General features: G+C 36.6%; 2 protein-coding genes across 2 annotated transcripts; both read left to right on the top strand.

Moving 5' to 3' along the window:
• Positions 1 to 1,350: 1,350 nt before the first annotated feature.
• On the top strand, positions 1,351 to 11,775 carry vtg3 (vitellogenin 3, phosvitinless). Its single transcript, XM_043252938.1, has 27 exons — positions 1,351 to 1,488; positions 1,620 to 1,640; positions 1,836 to 1,987; positions 2,132 to 2,383; positions 2,468 to 2,629; positions 2,710 to 2,858; positions 2,935 to 3,085; positions 3,181 to 3,338; positions 3,424 to 3,589; positions 3,672 to 3,797; positions 3,949 to 4,167; positions 6,390 to 6,607; positions 6,689 to 6,786; positions 7,380 to 7,501; positions 7,585 to 7,686; positions 7,771 to 7,890; positions 8,014 to 8,203; positions 8,312 to 8,399; positions 8,781 to 8,966; positions 9,057 to 9,192; positions 9,277 to 9,436; positions 9,840 to 9,946; positions 10,487 to 10,696; positions 10,774 to 10,919; positions 11,027 to 11,165; positions 11,251 to 11,334; positions 11,599 to 11,775. Exons 1-26 carry the CDS (start codon positions 1,413 to 1,415, stop codon positions 11,329 to 11,331), a joined length of 3,735 nt encoding a protein of 1,244 aa, XP_043108873.1. The 5' UTR covers positions 1,351 to 1,412; the 3' UTR covers positions 11,332 to 11,334; positions 11,599 to 11,775.
• A 6,964-nt stretch (positions 11,776 to 18,739) lies between these two features.
• si:dkey-197i20.6 (gamma-interferon-inducible lysosomal thiol reductase) lies at positions 18,740 to 22,550 on the top strand. Its single transcript, XM_043251577.1, has 7 exons — positions 18,740 to 18,918; positions 20,082 to 20,270; positions 20,343 to 20,411; positions 20,672 to 20,761; positions 20,841 to 20,993; positions 21,119 to 21,187; positions 21,276 to 22,550. The coding sequence occupies exons 1-7, from the start codon at positions 18,778 to 18,780 to the stop codon at positions 21,333 to 21,335; spliced, it is 771 nt and encodes a 256-aa protein (XP_043107512.1). The 5' UTR covers positions 18,740 to 18,777; the 3' UTR covers positions 21,336 to 22,550.
• Positions 22,551 to 23,594: the final 1,044 nt, after the last annotated feature.

The following is a 23,594-nucleotide window of genomic DNA, read 5'->3' as shown; positions in this document are numbered from 1 at the left end:
GGGGGGTCAGTGTGTTGCTCAAGAGCCTCACCTCAGATGTGGTATTGATGGTAAATGAGAGTGCATTCACTTTTCCCACCTACAATTCCTGCCAAAATTACACGCTCAACCTTTAGCGGTCAACTCCTTAAAACTTCTACACATAACGGATGCCTTTTATCCTTGTCTGCTTTAGATAGACATATATCTGAATCTCTCTCATCATCTGTCTCTCCTCTTTGGTATTACCGAAGAAAACCTTGGTGCCTTTACACTGATTATCTAAGGCTCAATAGCATAATGTTTACAAACAGGTAGTCTCTTATGTCTACCTCTATGGTTTTTGAGATCCAAATTATACCAAGATTTGAGCCAATAATGGCAAGCCTGGAACTCTATCATGATGTTTCAGTGACCTAGATGATGTGCCTCCTCCCAACACCTTCTTGCTTTCAGATTGGCCATCACATGGTCATCCGAGCCCTAGCTTAAATTACCAGCCTATATTATTTTCCTACAAAAGTTTGAAAGCTTGAGTCACAATTCACTGTAAATTCTGTAAAGTCTGAACTTCTGTTTAACTTCCTTCCTTATTTGATGTTCTCTGTATATATATGCCTTTATTAATGTTGATGTAAATAAAGGCCTAAATTAAAAAATTAATGTTTATTAGTTTAGTACCTAAAACTAAAATGTCTTAGGGATAAGTAAATGATTGATTGAATGTTGATATTTTTTCTTTTTGTGTGTCTTAAGCAATCATTAAAAATGTGAAAAACAAATTTTGATAAAATATTTTTTAAATAAAATGTTTAGGTTCTAGGGTGGAAAATGACTGAGTGGGAAGTATATGTGTCTTTATAAAATATAAAATGTTATGCTTTGATATCAGACTTTTGTAAATGTTGGATCTTGTTATTTATTTAGCGGGTCACATGTTCTCATAATAGGTTGTGATGACACTGTCTATGATCACATTGACCTGTCTCACACCTTTGTCCCCTAGTTCTGTTTACTCTACAAAACAAACCAGTGAGCTTCATTCTCATATTCTAGCATACGAATATGCAGAATAATTGTATGCAAGGTAAAGTAACATTTTAAATTGTATGCAAGGTGAAAGAAAAAATATATATGTACACACCGCTAATTTGATGAGCAATGTCTCATTTTGTGCTTTTAAATAGTTTGAAATATATACATAGATTTTACATTTCATATTCTTTAGCTTTTACTGTAAATATTTTAGGCAGCAGCTAACCATAGACACTAAACATCAGAATATAAGCAAATAAGAATCAACTTAACAAGAAATAAATTTATTCCTGCATGTTTTAAAATATGGAAAAAATCTTGTGCCACAGGGTCACTTTGCCTCACTAACTTCATGAGATAAGAGGGTAGGAGGGAGATACAGCTCCGTGTTATAAAAGATGATGTCCAAGTTGCTTATACCACCTCTGGATTTCACCATGTGGCTCTATCTCTGTCTCCTGGTAGCCCTGGCTGGTAAGTACATAAAGACCAATTAACTGCATGCTTTAGAGTGTGGTCATTATAAATCCTGGCTTAATTGTATTTAAAACTGAGCACACTAAAAAAGATTATACTTTAATGGTACTTTTTTTCTTCCCCATTAGCTGGCGAGAACATAAATTATGGTATGTAAATGCTATAATGTATCACCCATAAACCTACAGAGATTTTCTCCTTATTCTAATGTTAATTTTATTATTGTATTAAATGTTTATGTCAATAATAAAGATTTTAAAGGGTTATTAGGATTCAGATGCATATTAGATACATACTGTTTGTCATTTTATATTCATAAAATTTCTCAATTGCCAATATTTCAGAGCCTTTCCTGAACTCTAAAAAAACCTATGAGTATAAATATGAAGGATTGGTGCGAGTGGGACGAGAATTGCCAGACTTGGTTGAGTCAGCTCTGAAGCTGAGGTGCACTTTTAAAATCATTGGTGAATCACCACAAACCTTTGTGCTTCAGGTATACTGTTGCTCCATTTTCATATTTTTTTATTTCAAATTATTCTGAGCTAAGCAATCTGATCTCTTTATTCTTAACTCAGCAGATAATAAAAATAACTAGATATTGTTTAAACCTGTTATAAATTGTGTTTTTCCTTTTAAGATCTCAAATGTAGATGTTGAAGACTTTAATGGCTTACCCAGGAAAAGTGTCTTCAGCCCTTCCCAAAAGCTCACTAAACGTCTATCTGCCGAGTTCAGCCAGCCAATCGTTTTTGAATTCTCTAAGGGCCAAATTACCGACATTCGCACAGCGCCTGGAGTCTCAAATACAGTTGTAAATATTGTGAGGGGGATCCTTGGATTTCTACAAGTCACAGTCAAAACCACACAAAGTTTTTACGAACTGGTGGAGGTACAAAAAGTCAGTCCTTAATAAGAGTATAACTCTATGGGTAAATCAAACTAATATGAAAAAATCACTTTTGTATGTCTTTAGTTGGGAATTCATGGTGTATGTCAAAGCAGTTACACTGTTGAAGAAGACAATAATGCCAAAGAGTTGAAAGTGACCCAAATGGTTGATATCACCAACTGTCAACAGCCAGCTGCTTTGTACCGAGGTATGGCACTCGCCCCTGAAGACAAACTTAGCAAACAGGTGTGTTTCATTACAATTTAATGAACATAAAAAGTAAACGCTCATTCTTCAAATAATCTGAATGCTGTTTAATCTTACAGCGAGGTGAGAGTGTTGTTTCAACGGTGAAACACACCTACACAGTGAAGTCCACGGCAGATGGCGGTTTGATCACTAAAGCGTTTGCTCAGGAGCGTCAATACTTCTCACCATTCAATGTAAAGGGAGGAAACTCCCGAATGATAGCCTTGTACGTGCTTTAGTCATTAGCTAACAAGTTTCAAGACTGCAGATTGTGCATGACATAGTTGTGTTCATTTCTCCAGACGGGACATTCAGCTACTCAAAGTTTCAGACACAACTGACAAAATAGTGACCGGACAGGTCCAGAGCAGAGGCAACCTGATGTATAGGACTGAAAAGGACCTCAAACCAATACCTGTTTTGATGATCAACCTGAATGATCCAGTCCCAAAGGCAAACCCTAAATCATACACTCATAAACACTGAAATATATATAGATATATGAATAAACTCATAAACAGATTTTGATTTGTTCTGTACTCCAACAGATTCTAGATTTAATTAAGCAGCTGGCACAGGCTAACATATATCAAGTGGACAGCTCAAGCAGCACTGAGGTTCTGAATCTAATTCAATTGCTACGTGTGGCAACACTTGAGAATATAGAGCAGATATGGAAGCAGGTCTCAGGAGATGATGAGCACAGGTATTTTGTTTACACCTAGGTACTATGCAAATTCCAGATTTTATCCTAATGACTCTTCTTTTTTTTCTTCTTTTTTTGTCTTTAGGAGGTGGTTCCTAGACTTGGTTGTGGAGGTAACAGATGAAAGGATCCTCAAATTCCTTGAGACCAGATTTAAAGCAGGAGACATTACAGCGAATGAGGCAGGACAGGCACTTGTAGTGGCATTTAACCACTTGTCTGCTGAGCCTGTGTCTGTGGCATTAGCTCAGGTGAGTTCATGACAGATACTGTTACAATGATTTATGTCATGTACTGTATATTTGACTTCTAATGCTCTTTTCGGCTTTCTAGGAGTTCCTGACAATTCCTTTCAGTAAATCCCAACCTCTCCTGTGGAACACTGTGGTGCTGGCGTATGGTTCTTTAGTGTACAGATACTGCGTGTATACTGATCCCTGCCCTGTCACTGTGGTGCAGGTATTTGTGATTTTCTTCTTCTGTATGCCAGATGATTAATACAAATATTTAAATTTTTTAAATATCAAAATAATAAATAATACAATTATAAATATCTTTTAGAACCTGCTAGTTACCATTTTCCATGTCCTTTGTAAATAATGTTGTTCAGCCATTGCTGGATATGGCTACAAGTGGACTAAGTAAAAACTCGGAGCAGGATATGGTCCTTGCACTGAAGGCTTTGGGAAATGCAGCTCATCCATCCAGCATCAAGACTATTCTAAAGTTCCTTCCAGGCTACGCATCTGGAGCTGAAAAACTTCCAACTAGAGTACAGAGTACTGGGGTCCAGGCACTTAGACTACTTGCAAGCAGGGACCCACACAGTGTAAGTACTGTATTCTATATAAGTATTCACAAACTTATGCCTTCATATTTCTTAAATATAAGATCGGAACAACCAGGACTCTTCTTAGTATTAAATTTGTGCAATCAAGGAAAAAAAGGACATTAGGACAGAAGGAAAGCTAAACACAGCAATGTAGCCTAATGAAATTTCAAAGTGTGCCAAAGGTTGCCCAAAGGTGCCAAAACAATGACCCTAAGCATACAGCCTAGACAATACAAAACAACTCATGAGAATGTTTTTGAGTGGTCCAACCTAACATCTTTGGAGATTGCTGTCACAGACAGTCCTTACCAAACCTGTTATAACTTAAGAAGAACTGCAGAGAAAAAAAATGCAGAGAATTCTAACTGGACACTGTCCTTGAAAACATGACTAAAGTCAAGACTAAAGTTTTTAAGCATATAAAGGGGTCATCAGATGCTAAATTCACTTTTACAAGTTTTTTCATCACAAGGTGTGGAGGCCTCCAAGGCCTTGTTATCTGGGGTCTCAATGGCCGAGGTCTGTGACACTGCGGCAAGGTCTACCCCCATACGTTTGTACATTTGTACAGACTTAAGAGCCACTTCTGGCTCTTCTTTCTCTTGCCCTGGCTGTGCAAGTACACACACTAGGCAGGGATTTGCAAGTCTGGGGACATGGGCATCTCGACCCCCATAGCGTCATCGACGCGGCTCGATTTCCTGAAGAGGAACATCTCCAGGTTACATATGTAACCATGGCTCTAGTCTCGTAGCCACACTTCCAGCATACCTGCCTGCTCTCGCTTCATGACAGAAGTTGAAGCCGGCTGCACTCAATGTGCTTATATGCTTCCTGGCCAATGACGCCATCCACCCATGACATCTCACCCATCCTTTGGACTGATTACACCTACTATTCAGAGCATGGTCACACTGGAGGCATTTTCCATAGCATCATTGATGCAGCGTCTCATTCCTTCGAGGAATCATGGTTACATACATAACATGAAGACGTTTGCACCCCTCAGACACTACAGATCATCTATTCACTAGAACATCTATGCATGCATAAAAACTGTTTCTCCCCCATGCCATCTCCAGCCTAACAGCTAACACAAGAATTATTTCTCGTCTTCTGTAATTCATGCCTGTAATATGCATGACTACATAAAATTCTTATGTTGCATGGTTCATTGGTAACTGCGTCATAACTAACAACAAAATATAAATGGATCCTCAACTTTTTCCTGACGCATTTGTTCATTTTATGGGTATAGCTTCCGGTTTCATCCACGTCCAGCTATTTTTAGCTGTACAAAGCTGTTTGTTTTGCTATAAGGTTATTTTAATGTATAATCTTAATTATGAACACAGTGGTATCTAGTACAAACATGTCTACTTTTTATTGCACATTGTTATTTTCCTCATTATTTCCCTATAGCAGGGGTGTCAAACTCAGTTCCTGGTAGGCCGGAGCCCTGCAGAGTTTAGATGCAACCCTAATTAAACACACTTGATCCAGTTAATCAAGTAGTATATGTGATTTAGCAAGGTTGAATCTAAACTCTGCAGGGCTCCGGCCCTCCAGGAATTGAGTTTGACACCGCTGCCCTATCTAACGAATAGGCATCTAACGAACCGGAAGCTTCACCCATAGGCTTACTTCCATGTTCAGGAAAAAGATGTATAGTGGGATCACAAGTATAGAACACGCACAACGCTGGCTACAGTCAAGCAGAGGCTGATAAACATTAAAAAACCTCTGTAGCACTCACTGGCATGTACCTATGTCATGCAAATCCTTTTCATAATAAAAGTCCCCATTTTGAGTGCCGTTCTATATCTGTACATAAATATTTGGTTCCGGATTCATACACATTATTACTTATTGTTAAGTTGCATTTAAATGTTTCTATTCTCATGTTTGATGTGTGTATGTTTGTACAAAGAGCTTCTTAAAAGCCACAACAAATTCCTAGTTTGTTTACATACACTTGGCGAATAAAGCTGATTTTAAATAACTAAACAAGGGCATTTCTTGACGAAGGTTTTCTGGCAACAGGTTGGTTTGATAAAATCGCCTTCCTTTTTTCACATTTAGAAGTCAGTATTAGGTTCTCACACCTGTTTGGCCGGAATGCTGTTACCTGATTCATGCTGATTCATGAGCACAAATGTCTCCATTAGCAAGAACTACTTCCAACAAGTAAAGACTTTCTACTTCTTGTATGTGTGCAGGTACAGGACATTGTCTTGAACCTCTTTGTACAGAGGACTCTTCCTGCTGAAATCCGCATGTTGGCCTGCATGGTGCTTCTAGAAACCAAGCCATCCATAGCTCTGATCTCAGTAATAAGTGAGGTTCTCTTAGAGGAGGTTGACCTGCAGGTCGCCAGCTTCTCCTACTCTCTACTCAAAGGCATTGCCAAGTCCCGCACCCCTGATAATCAACATCTGTAAGCATGCTCAAATGTGTACAGTGTTCTTCTCTTCTCCTTTCAGAATATCAGTCCTTCTTTTTTTCTTTCACTAAAAAGATCCACTGCCTGTAATATTGCTATGAAGATTCTGACCCCCAAACTTGGCCACCTGAGTTATCGTTACAGCAAGAATATGCACTTCGACTGGTTCCATGGTGGGTTTACAGTACATTATAAAGATAACATAGTAGCTTTTTTTTTTTTTTTGATAATCTGTTTATGTAACTCTGCAACTACATGTCAGCTAGCAGTCATTAGTATTATATTAGTAACGCAGTATAGCCACAACTATAACATAATCCCCAGCCACTCAGCTCTATCTCTCTCCTCTCCACCTGTAGTTGGTGTGGCAAGCGCATTGGCACTGTTGTCCTGTGGTTGCCATTGCATCATCCAAGTGGATGCTATACATTGTTGTTGGCTGAGAGGAGACCCCCTCACACGATTGTAAAGCGCATTGGCTGTATAGCAAAACCTACTCTAACAGTCTGCTCTGAGAGTTAGTAGACGTGTAGTTGCAAATTAATGACAATTAGATGACATGTTACAAAGATACATATACAGTAGTTAGTAGAGAGTCTAAAGTGGACTATCAAAATAAAATGTATTGGAAAATATTTATCTGAACATCGGAAAATCCAGATAATATTGAGCTTTTTTTATTGCAGTGCACTACCATTTTAATTGCTAGCTTTGCTGTACAACCATTGTATTAATGCTGGTCTGATACTGTTTCTTGTCTTATCAGATGACTTTTTATTTGGGACATCTGCCGACATTTATATGCTGCAAAATGAAAGCCTTATACCTACTAAACTTATGCTTAAGGGAAAAATTCATTTCATTGGAAGAATACTGCAATTTCTTGAGGTAATCAAGCCAAAGTTATAAAATTCAGTGTAATTTTATGTACTGTATATCATGCTTTTATATATTAAATGTTCTATTTCCAGTTTGGTGTCCGTGCAGATGGACTGAACGAGCTGTTAGTGGGGAAAATCCCTCAACTCAAGAAAGATTTAGGAATCACAGATTTTGCCACTATAATGAAAATCGTGAGCATCTTCAGTCTCAGAATCTAATAAATGTATGATATCCGGCAGTCACTAGATTAATGGCTATTCAATGATCTTTTAAAGCTCTCTGACTGGCAGAACCTACCAAAAGACAAACGTTTGCTAACAGCGTATGCACGCGTGTTTGGACAAGAAGCTTTTTTAATGGATGTAAGCGGAGACTCCATTCAGAACATCATAAAGGTATCCTACCACCTTGATTTTTTAATCATCAGGTTATAGAGATATAGAGATTTTTTTTTTTATCTTTAAATCTGATTATTGAGTAGATTCAGCTGAAACATAATGCATTTATTTTCTGCTCAGTCATTTAGTCCTTCTGCAGGGAAGGAGAGTATGGTTTGGGAAAAGATTCAGGATGTTCAAAAAGGAACTTCCTGGCACTGGACCAAGCCACACCTTTTGTATGAAGCTCGATTCATACAGCCCACTTGTCTTGGTCTCCCAGTTGAAATCAGCAAATACTTTTCCATACTAAATACTGTTACAATGAAAGGTGAACCTTCTTCTACCATTTATTGTCAATTTCCCCATTAGATATCTGTTAATAATGGTAAAATTAGGGCTAAATGCTAAAAATTATGAATAAATTCTATATCTACAGCTAAAGCTGAAATGAATCCTCCTCCCAAGGAACATCTGAGTGAGCTGCTAAACTCAGACATTTCCCTACACACAGATGGCTCTGCAGGGTAATAATCAAAATTCATCAGTTATGATTCATTAATCAAACACTGACTAATATAATTTTTTTATTTGTAGTAAGCCATGATTTTATTTTTGGTTACTGAAGTAAAGTGAATATTATTTGGAGATCTTGTGATCCCAGCATGCCTGATCATCACGAGAACCCGCTCAATCTAAAACAGCAATTTTAATTTCAGTCATTGTCCATGAACACCATAATAAATAGTCCATGTGATTTAAAAGTCCATGTGCTTTAAAATCTAAGGTGTCTAAATAGCTTTGTGTGAGAATTTAAGTTGTCAAATTCACATGAGGGTGGAAATAATGATTTTTTTTGCTCTTCATGGTTTCTCTGTGCTGAAAGCTGACTTTCAACCTGCTTGCAGGGTGACAAAGGATCATTTTGTCTTTCATGGAATCAACACAGATCTTTTCCAGTGTGGTGTAGAGCTGAAAAGTAAAATGTTAAGTGCCCTGCCATGGGCATTTGACTTGAAAATAAACATGAAGGAGTATAAATATGAAATGAACCTGACTCCAAGCAAAACAGCCACTGAATTATTTTCAGTCAAGTACGTTTTCCAAGGTTTCAACAATATCATTGTGATACGTAATAAGGTGCCACTAAATATCCTGATGATTTCTTACTCTTCATCAAACAGTTCTAATGCGTTTGCTGTTTTGAGAAACATTGAGGATCCATCTTCATTCAAAATAACTCCCATGATGCCAGAGACAGAGGGCTCCCAACAGGGTCTGCCACTATCCAGGATTTTATCCACATCAAGGGATGATCAGGTACGACAGCCTTTACTATGCTAAAACAATATGGGGATGTCTGGCAAACCCCTGCAAACTAACCAGCTGTGTTTTCTGTGACAGAAAGAGGACTCTGAGGTGAAATTCAGGCAATGTGCTGATGCTAAGATTTATGGAACTGCTGTCTGCGTTGAGGCTGAAGCCAAACGGTCACACTACCATCATGAATATCCTCTGTATTACTTCCTGGGACAGACACGCTTTTCATATCAACTAGAACCAGGTACCAGAACCTTGACTTAATGATATAATGCAAAAATTATGACTAACACTTTGTTTTGATGGTCCCTTTTGAACAATCTGTTGACAATAAGTTACTATATATCTACAAGTCAACCAACTCTTATTAGAATATTAGTACATTGTCTGATTAATATCTGTTCACTCATTATTGCGATGGTTTCACAACAGACATACTACTGGCTAAAATGAATTTTGCATGTATATGTGAACTTATTCTAACCCTAACCTACCAGTCTCCTAATACTATACTAACACTTTAATGAGAGTTAGTAGATGTGCAGGTGCAACGTTACTTATAGCAAACAGAATGGGTTAAAAGGACCATCAATATAAAGTGAAAACAAATTATGTTACTTGTCAGTAACTTGTTGCTTTTTCCAAAGCTAAGGGTGCCAAACCCATTGAAAAAATTCAGATTCAGGTCACTGCTGGCAGAAAACATCCTCCAGGAGTCACTGCAATGATTAATCTACTCCACAGAGTATTCAAGGTACCATTACTCAGGCATAGCTCTTTTTCACTTACAGTGGCTGAATGATTTCCAGTGGTCAACTCAGAATTAATGTCAGGGCATTTTGTTATACGTGCTCCTTCTATGTAGGACACAAGAGATGAAATCACCTCCTGTGAGAAAAACAATTTATCCAACTCCCAGCATTTCAGGTGCAACAAAAACATCTGAAGTCATTAATTCTAATTAATTAATTAATTTAAAACGCAGAATGTAATTCATCAAATTTCCAATTATGTATGGTGGAGTGTATATTTGGACAAACAGACTGTAGCTTGATTACAATACCACATGTAATGTACTGCAAATTTCCTATGTAGTCCACCCTAAGATTTATGCTTTGAACTGATGGTAAATTAATTAAAATCCAAATTGTTTTACAGAATGCAGATTTATTTCTTATGTGTAGAGAGAAAAATAGGCAGGGGATGAAAAAAGTAACTTTAAAATCTACTAGTAACTCTATAATACAGAAATCTAGGAATTACTCAGTCATCTTTCAATTTCTCCATGCTGTAGGATTTAGATGCCACTCCAGAACCTGTAGTCACAGTAAAAGCACTTGGTTTGAGTCCGCCAGCAAAACCTCTGGGCTATGAAGGTTTAGCCTTTTATCTGCCAACAGCCCAAAGAGATGACATTGAAATGATAGTCTCCGAAGTTGGTGAAGAAGCAAATTGGAAAATGTGTGCCAATGCAAATGTAGATAAGAGTCATTCATCAGCAAAGGTAAAGTCCTTCTGAGTTTTTTTGTGCCACACATTATCATCAATTTCCTTATTTCATCATTGATTTTCTGTTTTCAGGCTCATCTTAGATGGGGTGCAGAGTGTCAGACATATGATGTGTCCATGAGGGTGTCTGCAGCAAGCCAGCCGGAATCTAAACCTTCTATATACACCAAGATCAACTGGGGAGCTCTGCCCTCAGTGTTCACCACAATTGGTCAAAAGTAAATCAATTATGAATTGTATTTTCCTTAAATACTAATGTACAGCATAAGAGTGCTACTTATTTAGCTACTTATTTTCTTTCTATTTTCACTTAATTTTCCCTTAGAGTTCAAGAGTATGTGCCTGGGATTTCTTATATTATGGGTTTCTACCAGAAATATGAGAAAAACTCAGAACACCAAGCAGCTGTCACTGTTGTGGCATCCTCACCAGAGACATTTGACATGAGAGTGAAAATTCCAGAGGTATAAACATGTCTTTACCTTTTCAATTGTAGTATTTTAGAGTTCCTGCTGTGGGCTGATAAAATATGCTTTATGTCCTCTCTAGCGAACTATCTACAAAAAGGCAATTCCCTCACCTATTGATCTTGTGGGATTTGAAGCTATGAACTTCACCATGTCAACCTAACAGGTTAATTTATAAATAATGGATCAGAAAACTGTTCTTGTGTATTTGCATAAATCTAAAAAATGCTTATTGGAATAAATGAGTTGCTTAAATGTTTAACCCAACCCAACCACTGGGTCAAAACAACAAATATTTACTTAATATTTACTTAATAAATACTTAATATTTGTGTTTGTCCATATTTTACTTACATATTTTACTATTGTATACCATATTGTATTGAATCAGCATTTTAACAGTGTATTTTACTGTTTTTTCCCTTAACAGTCTGGTGTTACACAGCACTTATAGAAGACCAAATCGACAACACAGAAAAATAGATCATCTGAATCATTTGTGCATTCCTGACAATCAATTAATGACTAACTTGGATATTTAAAGATAAAATGTTAAAATCAGTACTTTTGAATTATACTTCAATGAATAAAGCTTGCATCAAGAGTTCATTGTGACATTAATTCATTATATTTGGAACTATCCTCATATTTCAGACTAGAGTTGGTTAGATTTACCTGTAGAGCATCTGTGACACCTTCTTCATGTTCATTATGTTAAACGATCAATTGCAAATTGATGTTCCTTGAGCTTAAGTTCCCAGCTTAAGTTCTACCTAATTCTTCTCTGATGTAGACTACAATAACAGAAATCCCTCCAAGAAGGTCCAGGACTCTCACATATTAGCAGCTCTCTGAAATTCCCATAAATTAAATACAACACCCTGAAAGTTGAAAGAGCGTGAAGTCCAGTTTTCAGAGTGCTGAAATGACAACTTGTGATTGATTCAGTGAATCAATCACAAGTTGTCAGCCAAGATGCATTTACCATTTCCGTTACACATGCATTTTGAATGCGTCTCAGTGGACACTGAGTACACTGCACAAATGAACCAACTCGGTTAACATGGCTTTTGGGTCAGTGATGCAACCACCTTGAAATTAGTTTTTATATAGTGGAATTTCTACAGTAAAATATAGTACAGCACAGATACATTTCACTGTCTATATCATACTGAAATGTGAAATTCCTATTTCAGGGAATAATTCATTTAGCTATTTATTGGCTACCACAGCGAAGGATGTCCTGCTTCCTGTCAAAATAGCCAATCGTCAATCTTTACAGACTGGAGGAGCTCTGTACAGATTTGCTTGTTCTTTAAGACAGTCCCTGTCATTTGGCGTCAACTGACTTTTTCATTGTTATACATAAAGCAATACATAAAGTAAAAAGGAACAGTATTCACAAGACATTATAAGCACATCTATACAAATATTTTTTCAAACAACCTTTAAAAACAGACAGCAAATCAGAAAATCTGATATCCGCTGGCAAACTATTCCATAGTTTTGGAGCCATCACTGCAAAAGCCCTATCTTGCCCTGTACAATTTCAAAAGTTCAGTTAAATACAAAGGTGCCAAGCAGTTTAGAGCTTTATATGTCAATGAATAAATAATCTTGAAATCAATCCTAAAACAAACAGATAAACCAATGTAAAGAAGCTAAAACACGTGTAATATGATGATATAACTGTTGTTCGTGTCAATAGTCTTGTTGCAAATTATGATGGTTTAGAAAACAACAAGGCATAGCAATAATCAATAGGGGAAGAAATATAAATGAATAAAAAATTTAAATATCATTAAAATTTAAAAACCATCTCACTATTTCTTAACTTATAAAAACAAGATTGAACCAATTTCTTTACATGTAATTCTAATTCTATATATATATATATACTTAGTGCAAGCTCAATCAGATTTCTACTCTGACCAATTATTACCACTTTAGTTTTTTTTCGATATTTAACTGCAAAAAGTTTATAGCCATCCAATTTTTTAAATCTATTATACATGCTTAAAGAACGTTTAGACTATTTAGATCCTTAGAACTCAATGACAATTATAATTGTACAATAAGTAATTGTAAATCATCTGCATAAAAACTAAAATTTATATTATGTTGTCAGATTACCACACCTAAAGGAAGCATGTAAATTGAAAACAAATTTGGTCCTAAAAGGGATCCCTGAGGAACTCCACATACCACTTTACACCTAGCCTTCAACTTCAAATGTCCCTTTTGACAAATAAGGCACAAACAAATCCAGTGCTGTCCCTGAAACCCCAACCCATGTTTTCAATCTATTGATTAAAATGGAGTGGTCAGCTTTATCAATAGAACTAAAACTGAACATTCACCAGCATCCTTTGCTTTCAATAAATCATCTGTCACTCGCAAAAGGTCAGTTTCAGTGGTCTGCTCTAAAACCAGACTTCTTATTTTTCAAAAATATTATTTTCATTAATAAGGGATAATAAAAGCCCTTTGAGACCTTATCCAAAAAAAAGACCTAAAAAAACTATGCAAATTGACACACTATTAGGCCACAGGTTTGTCAAATCATTAATTATATTAAAAAGAAACCTAAAATTGTGACTATTGGTTCAATTAAATTAGAAAAATAAGCAAATCTTGTCATGACTTCAGTCTGATCAGTTTGATTTTGTTTTTCTCTGTCTAACAGTTTTGCGATGCGCTTGTGTTTTCCCTCCCCATTGTCATCTAATTAACCACTTTAGCTGCCCTTTATCCATGGTTCTATATTTGCTAATGTCCTTGTTTTTATTTTTTACTGGGGCCACAGAGTCTAATATTGAATTACAGGTATAATTAAAATCATTGCCCAGCCATATGCCAAACCATCTATTACAACACAATTTTCAAAAAATGTATTAACGTCAGCGTTAATAGCATAAGATAAGTAGTTTTTACTTCACCATTAATTCTTTGAAGTCTGCTTGGTGTGTCCTGACCTTACAAGATACATTGTCCTGTTGCAATGGGAATCATCATCAGTAATGTTCCCTGAGGTCCTTGGACGTGTTTGGTCTTTTAACATCAAACACCATCTCCCAGGTGACCCGGCCAGGGTTGATCAGGTCCCAATATGCAGTCCCAGTAGCAACTGCACATAGATCAGCCCGCTTGATCTAAAGCCACCTAGTGTTTTTGTTGTTGTTTTCTGTAGCTTCATATGGATTTTAAGGCTGTGAACTGAGAACTTCACACAGTGCCTGTCCTGTAACCCCTTTACAAAGTGGTTAACTCTCAACAGGTTGCATAGAGGAGACCCAACCTTGTTTTAGCTTGTACCTGTTTCTCTTAAGCTTTCACAAAATGATTTTTAGTGCAACATGTTTCCATATTAAATGCAGACATATTCTCACAAATTTAAAGCTATAAAATCAATCGAATATACCAAGTGAATACAATTTTTTTTGTTTATTCGGTTATCACATTAGGCTATCACAAAAAATTACTTAATTGGTTACAATATTTAACTTGTAATTTGAGTAAACCAATTAAATAAATGGAAAGAAAGATTTGATTAAATGAAACTTGGATCACTGGATTTAATTAAAAATAATAATGGCTACCTATTAGCAAGCAGTTGCACAAATCCATAGGTAGCTTCTCCTTATCTTTAGCCTGCACCACATTTAGTCCAGATGACATAATGAAACACTGCACCGCAACTTCACGTAGACATTTATATTCCTCCAAGAAATGGATAATAAGAACAGTAATGTTATTGTCTCGCTTGCCTGTATTGAAACCACTCCTTGACAACCATGTCTGTCACATAAATCAGGACCAGAGCGAGCTGACCTGCATTACTTATGTCTGTGGTCTTATCTACCATGACAGCCACAAAAGGCTCTTTGGTGCTCTCCCCTTGTATCTCTTCTCCCATCACTTTAGTAATAGCAGTAATCAGGTGGTTTTGTGTTTTGCCTCATGTCCTTTGTTAGTGGACAGGTGGTAATGTAAGCCTGCATTGTTTGCATCAATAAAAGAAAGGAGAACCAATTTGTGGATCCAGTGCTTTCATTGTGTCCCCTAAATGAAAGTGTCTGTTTACCAAATATTGAAATATTTTTCTTCACCTTTTTATTGTGTATCTCGGTTTCCCTGTGCACTTGTTCACTGGGCTGGTGATCCACCCAAGATTCCCCAAAAGTTTTAAAATGCATGGTTGCTTGTAAGTCTCACTGCTGCCTTGGTTAGACAACTCAAATTTTCAAACAAAGTACGGCTCCAAACACCATGTCGATGAACTGCAAATTACAAGCATACCCAGCAAGAAAACTGAGGCTGTGAGCCAAGGATACCACTCGTGGTTACTGATTTGACGCTTTCCCCAGCTGAGATAGGCCTACTAGTTTTGGGGTCAGCCAACTTCTCCTCTGTCAGCCATAATGATTGTTTGTATATATATATATATATATATATATATATATATATATATATATATATATATATATATATATATATATATATATACAGTATATACAGTTTGCACAGTTTGTTGGCTCTGATTAGTTCAATCATCTAACCAAATGCTGATGTTATCGAATGGCTTCTAGATGGCCCTGGTGACGCTGGGAGATGAAAGCATATGAGGCAGGAAGTGAAACTAACTTTGGATTCGGATGTGTCTTAATGCCTTCCTACCTTTTTTTTCCCAGATTTTTTTAAGTTTAAACACGACATAACATATTGATACATCTTTGTTCTGCAAGTGACCTACTCCTTAATTAAAGATTAAAGTATAGATATGGTTTGAATAATAGGTTTAGGGATGTAATTCAGACCTGCCAACCTGAGCCCATTTTGCATAGCAGGTACGCATTTTGACTTCAAAGTTATCTGGTACGATTTGTCACTAAACTGCGCAAAAACCTAGTGATGCCTTTGTTCACTTACAGTGCTTAAGTCAAGCAACAGCAATTAAACATATATTTTGACCAATCAGAGCGCTGGGTTCATTCCCCATCTAGCAAGCGGGATAAGGTACTACACCGTTTTCAATATCATTAAAAGGAGACAGCAAAACAAAATCATTTTGTACCATTTTACTCCCGCTGTGTGATTGCTTAAAAAGAGGACCGTACTTCCATCTTCTTAAGGTAAACGGGTTGGGGTGGATGTGGAAAGTTAAGTCGACGTGACCAGAATCAGAATCACTTTATTGACAGGTATGTTTACATATACGAGGAATTTGTTTTAGTGGCAGAAGCTCTACTGTGCAACACGATAACAAGACAAGACAGATAATAAAGAGAATTGTATACAATATACAAAATACAAAATATAAAAGATGCAAAACAGAAAAAAAAAATATATATATATATATATATATATATATATATATATATATATATATATATATATATATATATATACTATAAACATTCAAGTGTAAACAGGAATTACGTTTGTGCAGTGTTATGTGCAAATCTGTATGTTAAATAAATAAGTGTCCTCAAGTGTTCATGACATGGACTGCCTGGGGGAAGAAACTGTTCCTGTGTCTGGCTGTTCTAGTACTCAGTGCAACAGTTCGAAGATGGAGTGTGCTGGATGTGAGGGGTCCAGAGTGTTTTCTTAACCCTTTTGTTCAATCTGCATAGGTACAGTTCTTGGAGAGTGGGGAGGGTTGTACCAATGATTCTCTCAGCAGTCCTTACTACCCTCTTCTGAGGTCAGAGTTGGTAGCTGAGCTGAACCAGACAGTTATGGAAGTGCAGAGGATGGATTCTATGATGGCCGAGTAGAACTGTTTCAGCAGTTCCTGTGGCAGGTTGAACTTCTTCAGCTGACAAAGGAAGTACAATCTCTGCTGGGCCTTTTTAACAATGGAATCAATGTGAATGTCCCACTTCAGGTCCTGGGAGATGGTGGTGCCCAGGAACCTGAATGACTCCACTGCTACCACAGTGCTGTCCATGATGGTGAGTGGGGGGAGTGCAAGGGGCTCCTAAAGTCCACTATCATCTCCACTGTTTTGAGCGTGTTGAGCTCCAAGTTGTTCAGACTGCACCATTCAGCCAGCTCTTTGACCTCCTGTCTGTAAGCAGACTCGTCACCGTCCTGTATGAGGCCGATGACTGTGGTGTCGTCCGCAAACTTCAGGAGTTTGACAGAGGCATCTTTAGAGGTGCCGTCATTCGTGTAGAGGGAGAAGAGTAGTGGGGAGAGGACACAACCCTGAGGGGCTCCAGTGCTGGTTGTGCGGGTGCTGGATGAGAATTTTCCCAGCCTCACTAACTGCTGTCTGTCTGTCAGGAAGCTGCTGATCCACTGACAGACGGAGGTGGGCAATGAGAGCTGGGTTAGTTTGGGGTGGAGGAGGTTTGGTATGATGGTGTTGAAGGCCGAACTGAAGTCCACAAACAGGATCCTCACATAAGTCCCTGGTCTGTCTAGGTGTTGCAGAACATAAGGCAGTCCCATATTGACTGCATCGTCAACTGACCTGTTTGCTCTGTAGGCAAACTGCTGGGGGTCCAGTAAGGGTCCTGTAGAGTCCTTCAGATAACCCAAAACCAGTTTTTCAAATGATTTCATGACCACAGACGTTAGAGCCACGGGTCTGAAATCATTAAGTTCAGTAATTGATCATGATCGTGTTGATCGTGTTGATCTAAACGAACTGTGATTAAAAAAAATATCATTCAGCCATATCTTCTGCAGTTCATTTGTGTTCATATAGCTGCACTGAATAGCGTCTAATATTAGAGCTTTTAGTTCAAAAGTGTGTGTACTTTGATAAATACTGTTATAGCTTTACTAGAGCTGCACTTTTAGGTCATTTTTAAACGACAACCTTTAATGCTAAACTTTTAAAAAGTCTTACCGGAACATTGAAATCTGTGTTAACGCTGCCACTGATACGGAACAGACAGATATGTTTCAGTAACAGCTTCACAAACAAAATTACAACGTATTGTTTATGTATTCATTCACATTGTCGCAGAAATACTGGGATTAAAGTTAACAGTTCAACACTATTTAAACATTGATGCCTATGGCGTGAGATGGAGATTTGTTCAAAAATGCTGATTCATCCAGTAATGAAACAAGTGAAGTATATTTATGAGACATTAAATCATTCTTTCAAACCACTTTCTCATAATTTAATATTAACAGTTGGTATACTAAATATATCACAAATACATAATAATTAAAATGTTTAATAATTAATTCAAATTAAACCATTTATCCAGAATCGCGAATACCATACCTGTGAGATAGATTCATTATCTTGGCAAAGGAGAAGTGCTCACTGACACAGATTTAGGCAGGTATGTGAACAATATCTGAGAGAAATAGGCCTTTTGTGTACATAGAAAAAGTAATAGATCTCTGAATTCAGCTCATGCAATATATATTTATTGTTGTTGTTTTAGTTAATGACATACTGTATAATGTTTGTTTTGAAATGAACAGCCTCTCTCTTCTGATCTGAGGTCAGTGAGTGTTGTGTGTGTTCAGCTGCAGCTGCTCACAGTTGATTGGAGCTCTGAGGTTATTTTGATAGGAGGAGAGTGTGCACAAGCTTTCATTCTGCTCTCAGAAAGCTCAGAGACTGAATACCAACAGCATGAAAACTCTATTGCTCTGTGTGTTTCATGTCATATTCCTCAGAGTTTATGAAATCCAGTGTAAATCTCACCCAAAGCCTTCGTGTGGATACCCTCCTTCTCAATGGTGCAGGTCTCTGGAGATCGCCATAGAATGTGGGGTAAGTCTAATTAAGAAGCTGATTTAAGTGTTGAAACAACTTTTTTTTCCAATTTTAAAGTGATAAGAGCATTCTGGCAGCTCAGTATCGTGATTGTAATGAGTAGTGGCTTATTAATAGATCAAATATTACAGAATATAATCTTGATGAATCCCAAGGCCTACAATACAGATGTTACTTTTTCCTTTTTTTCTTTTTTTTACTCTTTGTTTAGAATTTTGACTTATGGAATATTGCACTGATGGACTGTGTTCAGCAGCACTTTCACAAGACTTCTTTGTGCTTCTAAATTATTGTCATGCTTTTGAACACAAACCGCTTCCAATTAAGCAGGCCACGAGGTTTTGTGGTTCATATAATAAGATTGATGAGCCTCATGTCTAAAACTGTATGCTCTTATATACTCTACATTTAGGGTCAGACGTACATGTTAATAGTTGGTTTACAGATGATCTTAATAGAATTTGTTTAACTTTAAATCTGACTATGCCATAATCATAACTATGTACTTTCAAGCCATGACTAAATCTTTTTGTTCACCTTAAATTTTGTATCCTTAAAACATTCATTTCCATCACAAATAAAATTGTGAAATATATGCTGACCTGAACTTAATTCAAGAAAAACATATTGCATTTATTTATGTAAGGAAAACAAACAATACAAGTATTATTTTTCCTTCCATAAATATATAAATATAGTCTCGGAATGTTAAAAAAAAGAAACATAACATGGCTTGGCATATTATATTGTGCAATGGTCCCCTTTGGGTCAAGAATGCTGAGAATCTCTGATATGATTTAGATGCATTTACCACCTTTTCATCTTTGTGAAGTTTTTACACTTTAGTATAATTCTAAATCAATTTCTGAGTATATCAAGCTTGCAATAACAATAAAAAAAAGTGTTTGATGATGATATATACCACATGAAAATGCATGCATCAAACTAAGAATTTCCAAACTGTTTTTTTTTTTTCAACCTAAGTCCTCTGACTGAGGTTTTATATGCCTGAGATTATATATATTAATATTTCAATAATTTAGCAATGCATTTTCATGTTAACAGATACAGATTTACTGATTTTATTCGTCACATGGTTTTAGTGCAATCAGACAAAAAAACAAGTAATAATTGTATCTTTTTGTTTTGCATCTGAGTAGGTTCGGAAACAATGTATGGAGCTGAACGCTACCCGGCCTGACCCAGTGGTTCCTCCTGTAGAGATCACCGTCTATTACGAGAGCCTGTGTCCAGGCTGCAGAGCGTTCCTTACAGAACAACTCTTCCCAACATGGACTTTACTAAAAGATATATTGAAAGTCCACCTGGTGCCCTTCGGCAATGCTAAGGTACAGCTGTTTGTTGTAATGGAGTAAATGTCATGAAGTTACTTGTTAATGAGCGTTAACTTATCATTTAAGGAGCTTCCCGAAGAGAATTCATTCTCATGTCAACATGGAGAACCAGAGTGCCACTCTAACATGGTTGAGGTTAGTTTGTTAGCTAACAACAATGTTTACTGTGGTATAAATAAAATACATATTTCATTAGATGATAAATCTTTTTTTATCCAGTATGTGCTTGTGTGTTATGCTTGGTGTATTGTGTTATCTTGGCAATATGCTATTGCTAACCTCATGAAATGTCTGTGTGAAGGCAGCAAATACAGAAAGGTAGCTAATTAGGTTTTGTTGATGAAGGTTTCTCTCTGGTTAAGCATTACATTTTATTTTATTATTATTTTTAATAGGCATGTGTTTTATATGCAGCCAGTCATGCAGCATTTCCTATCATTCACTGCATGGAGTCATCTGCAGATGTACTAAAATCTGCTAAGCCTGTAAGTGTCTCTGAGCCAACATTACAGCTTTATATTTAGGATGGTGGAGAGCTGTTATGAGTCTGTTTTCCTTTGGCAGTGTTTGCAGCTCTATGCGCCATTTGTTAAATGGCAGACTATAGAGTCTTGTACCAGAGGAGAGCTTGGCCACAGGTTGATGCATCAAAATGCAGCGAAGACACAAGCACTCAAACCAGCACACACTCATGTTCCCTGGATCACATTCAATGGGGTGAGGCCTTTCCAAACCAAAGCATTTACACTAAACTAACTATCTATTGTGCTGAAGTAGGACACTCTCATTACTTGTGAGAGAGTTATCGAGATCTATGGTAGTTTTCTTTTTCTCCTCCTCAGGAATACACTAGTGAATGGGAAGATAAGGCTATGTCCACTCTCTTCAACCTTGTATGCAGTTTGTACAAAGTATGCACGTGTCTCTTCACATTTACTATTTCTAATTGCTGAACTAACGCACATGCTCATACACAAACCTTGTGTATTTCCTGTACAGGGAATCAAGCCACCAGTCTGCACTGGAGCTCTGAAAAAACTGGACCGAAGCTTTTGCTAGTGGAAGAGAGGATTGTTCCACAATACATTTGTGATATATCATGTTCTTTAAACTTTAATCTGTTTTTGTGTGTTTGAGGTAAAATAAAAAGAATAACATTTTTAGGTTTAACACCTTTATTTCAGTAGTTCCACATGTCAACTAGCAGTCATTAGAGTATTGGTAGACTGTTTGCTTAATATCTTCTAACGCTTTATTTTGATGGCTCCTCAGCATGCAACATGCTGACTATAAAAATCTTTGTAAGTACATGTCAAATGATTCTATTAAACCTTGCTCTGTCAAAGACATGTAGTTGCAAATGAATGAGAATAAGGTTGACATAGTTAGAGTTACTCATAAATAGTACAATGTCTAAAGTGGACTATCAAAATCAAATGTAACCACATTATAAAATATTGACGCAGTTTTAACCATATGTACAGTGGAGATTGGAGCATAATTTATGAAAACGTGATTAGTGAAATCCTGTTCCAGTCTTTTACACAGACCAGATAGCGGGTTCTTAATCATAACTTTGTCAATGGGGATTTTCCAGAGATTTTAAAATAGGTTTATGTCAGAAATTTGGGCTGACCATTTCATGGTTCATGTCAATCTTCTAAGGATTTCAGGCACTTTAGAATGGCTTACCACCTTGCAAAGTCAGTAAAAACTGGAAAGTCAGAATGCCAGTTAAATAGGGTTTCTAAAATGTAATTAAGGAGGGGGGCAGATTAATAGCAACTAGAAGGCATCTGAAAGTGTTGTCTAATTTTAAACGGCACTCTTTTTCAAATATTTTTTTTAATATTGAGAATATATTGAACTCATGTTTTGCAATGTTTGGTTGTTCGTTTTTTAGAACTACGCAGTGGTTTCAATTTTAGGAAAATTGAGGAAACTGTAGGTTGTTGTCTAATTTTGATCTCCACTATGTAGGCACCTGGCTAAACTTCTGAGACAAAAGGATGCTTAAAGCTGCAGTACGCAATTTTTATTTTTTTAATTTTTTTTATTTTTCAGTATTTGAACAAGTACTTAACCACTCGGTGTTTAAAACTATTGCGTTTCCTAAGCCCGATTCACAATGGTTCGTTTATAATGATGTTTTGTACTTCTCTGCGCTCTGTGCGTCTTTACCTCAGTTTTGTAACCAGTGAAATTCAAATGATGTGACATCAATAAAACAGATTTTAGACTGTACATACATTTAAATCTGCACGCTAATACACACTTCACATCACACAATGCTGATATTGTTAACATTAATCATTTGAGAATAAAGTTCAATCCTAAATTTGCAGGGTTTGATGTGATACGAGCTGATAATCGATTATTAGATTAATTGATAGCGCGATTTATTGTAATGCTTTCCTCAGTTTATTGTAACGCTTGTCCTCAGAACAAAGCGTGGCAGACTTGGTACTTATTTGTTCAGATGGCAATATACGGTGAAAACGTATTCACACGCATGGAATATAATTCCGCAAGGATCTGCAGTTCCTGATTATTAAACATAGATGGAGACAAAGAGGCACAATTTACGCATTGCAGTTTCAACATAAAACTAGGATTATTTATTATTATTATTTTTAGAAATATATTGTTTGTAACTTTATTGTCATCAGCTACTACTAAATAGTTTACTTGAAATCGTAAATGCCATGTGAGGAAATCAATAACATGAAGCACTAGCCCTGAGGCTACAAATGACTCCAAATGACCCTTTTGCCTCTGGAAAAGTTCCATTTAAAAATGATCTAGGATGTCTAATGGATTTTTCAAATGGAAACTCTGGAAGTACTATATGACACACCAGTTCCCAATGTCATCTCATTCAAAGCGTTGATACTGAAGCTGCCACTGAAATCATGACAGGTTTCAAGAAACAAGACAATTCTCAACCATTAAACGGACTTGGCCTACTACAATATCCTTTGTTTTCATATTTTGACAGAAAAACTATTTTTATGTGCTTTACTAATGTCATGATATGAACGTGTATTTAAAGGAGCACCTAACTAGATCTAAAGGCGCCATATCTTGTGGACCACTTTCTTTTCCCTCTTTTCACCACCAGAGAGCAGTCAGGGCATGTTTTCCTGTGAAAACATTTATTTACACAATATATATATATATATATATATATATATATATATATATATATATATATATATATATATATATATATATCTGTGCGGGTGTGTTTTTTTGTGTATCACCCAAAGTCTTCATTTGTAGCTTTATGTTTGCCCATATACATAATTCTTAAATAGT

The sequence above is a fragment of the Puntigrus tetrazona genome, chromosome 11 (assembly GCF_018831695.1).
Source record: "Puntigrus tetrazona isolate hp1 chromosome 11, ASM1883169v1, whole genome shotgun sequence".
Classification (NCBI taxonomy): domain Eukaryota; kingdom Metazoa; phylum Chordata; class Actinopteri; order Cypriniformes; family Cyprinidae; genus Puntigrus; species Puntigrus tetrazona.
Note: the sequence above shows the minus strand (reverse complement) of the source record. Positions and strands in the feature narration are given on the sequence as shown.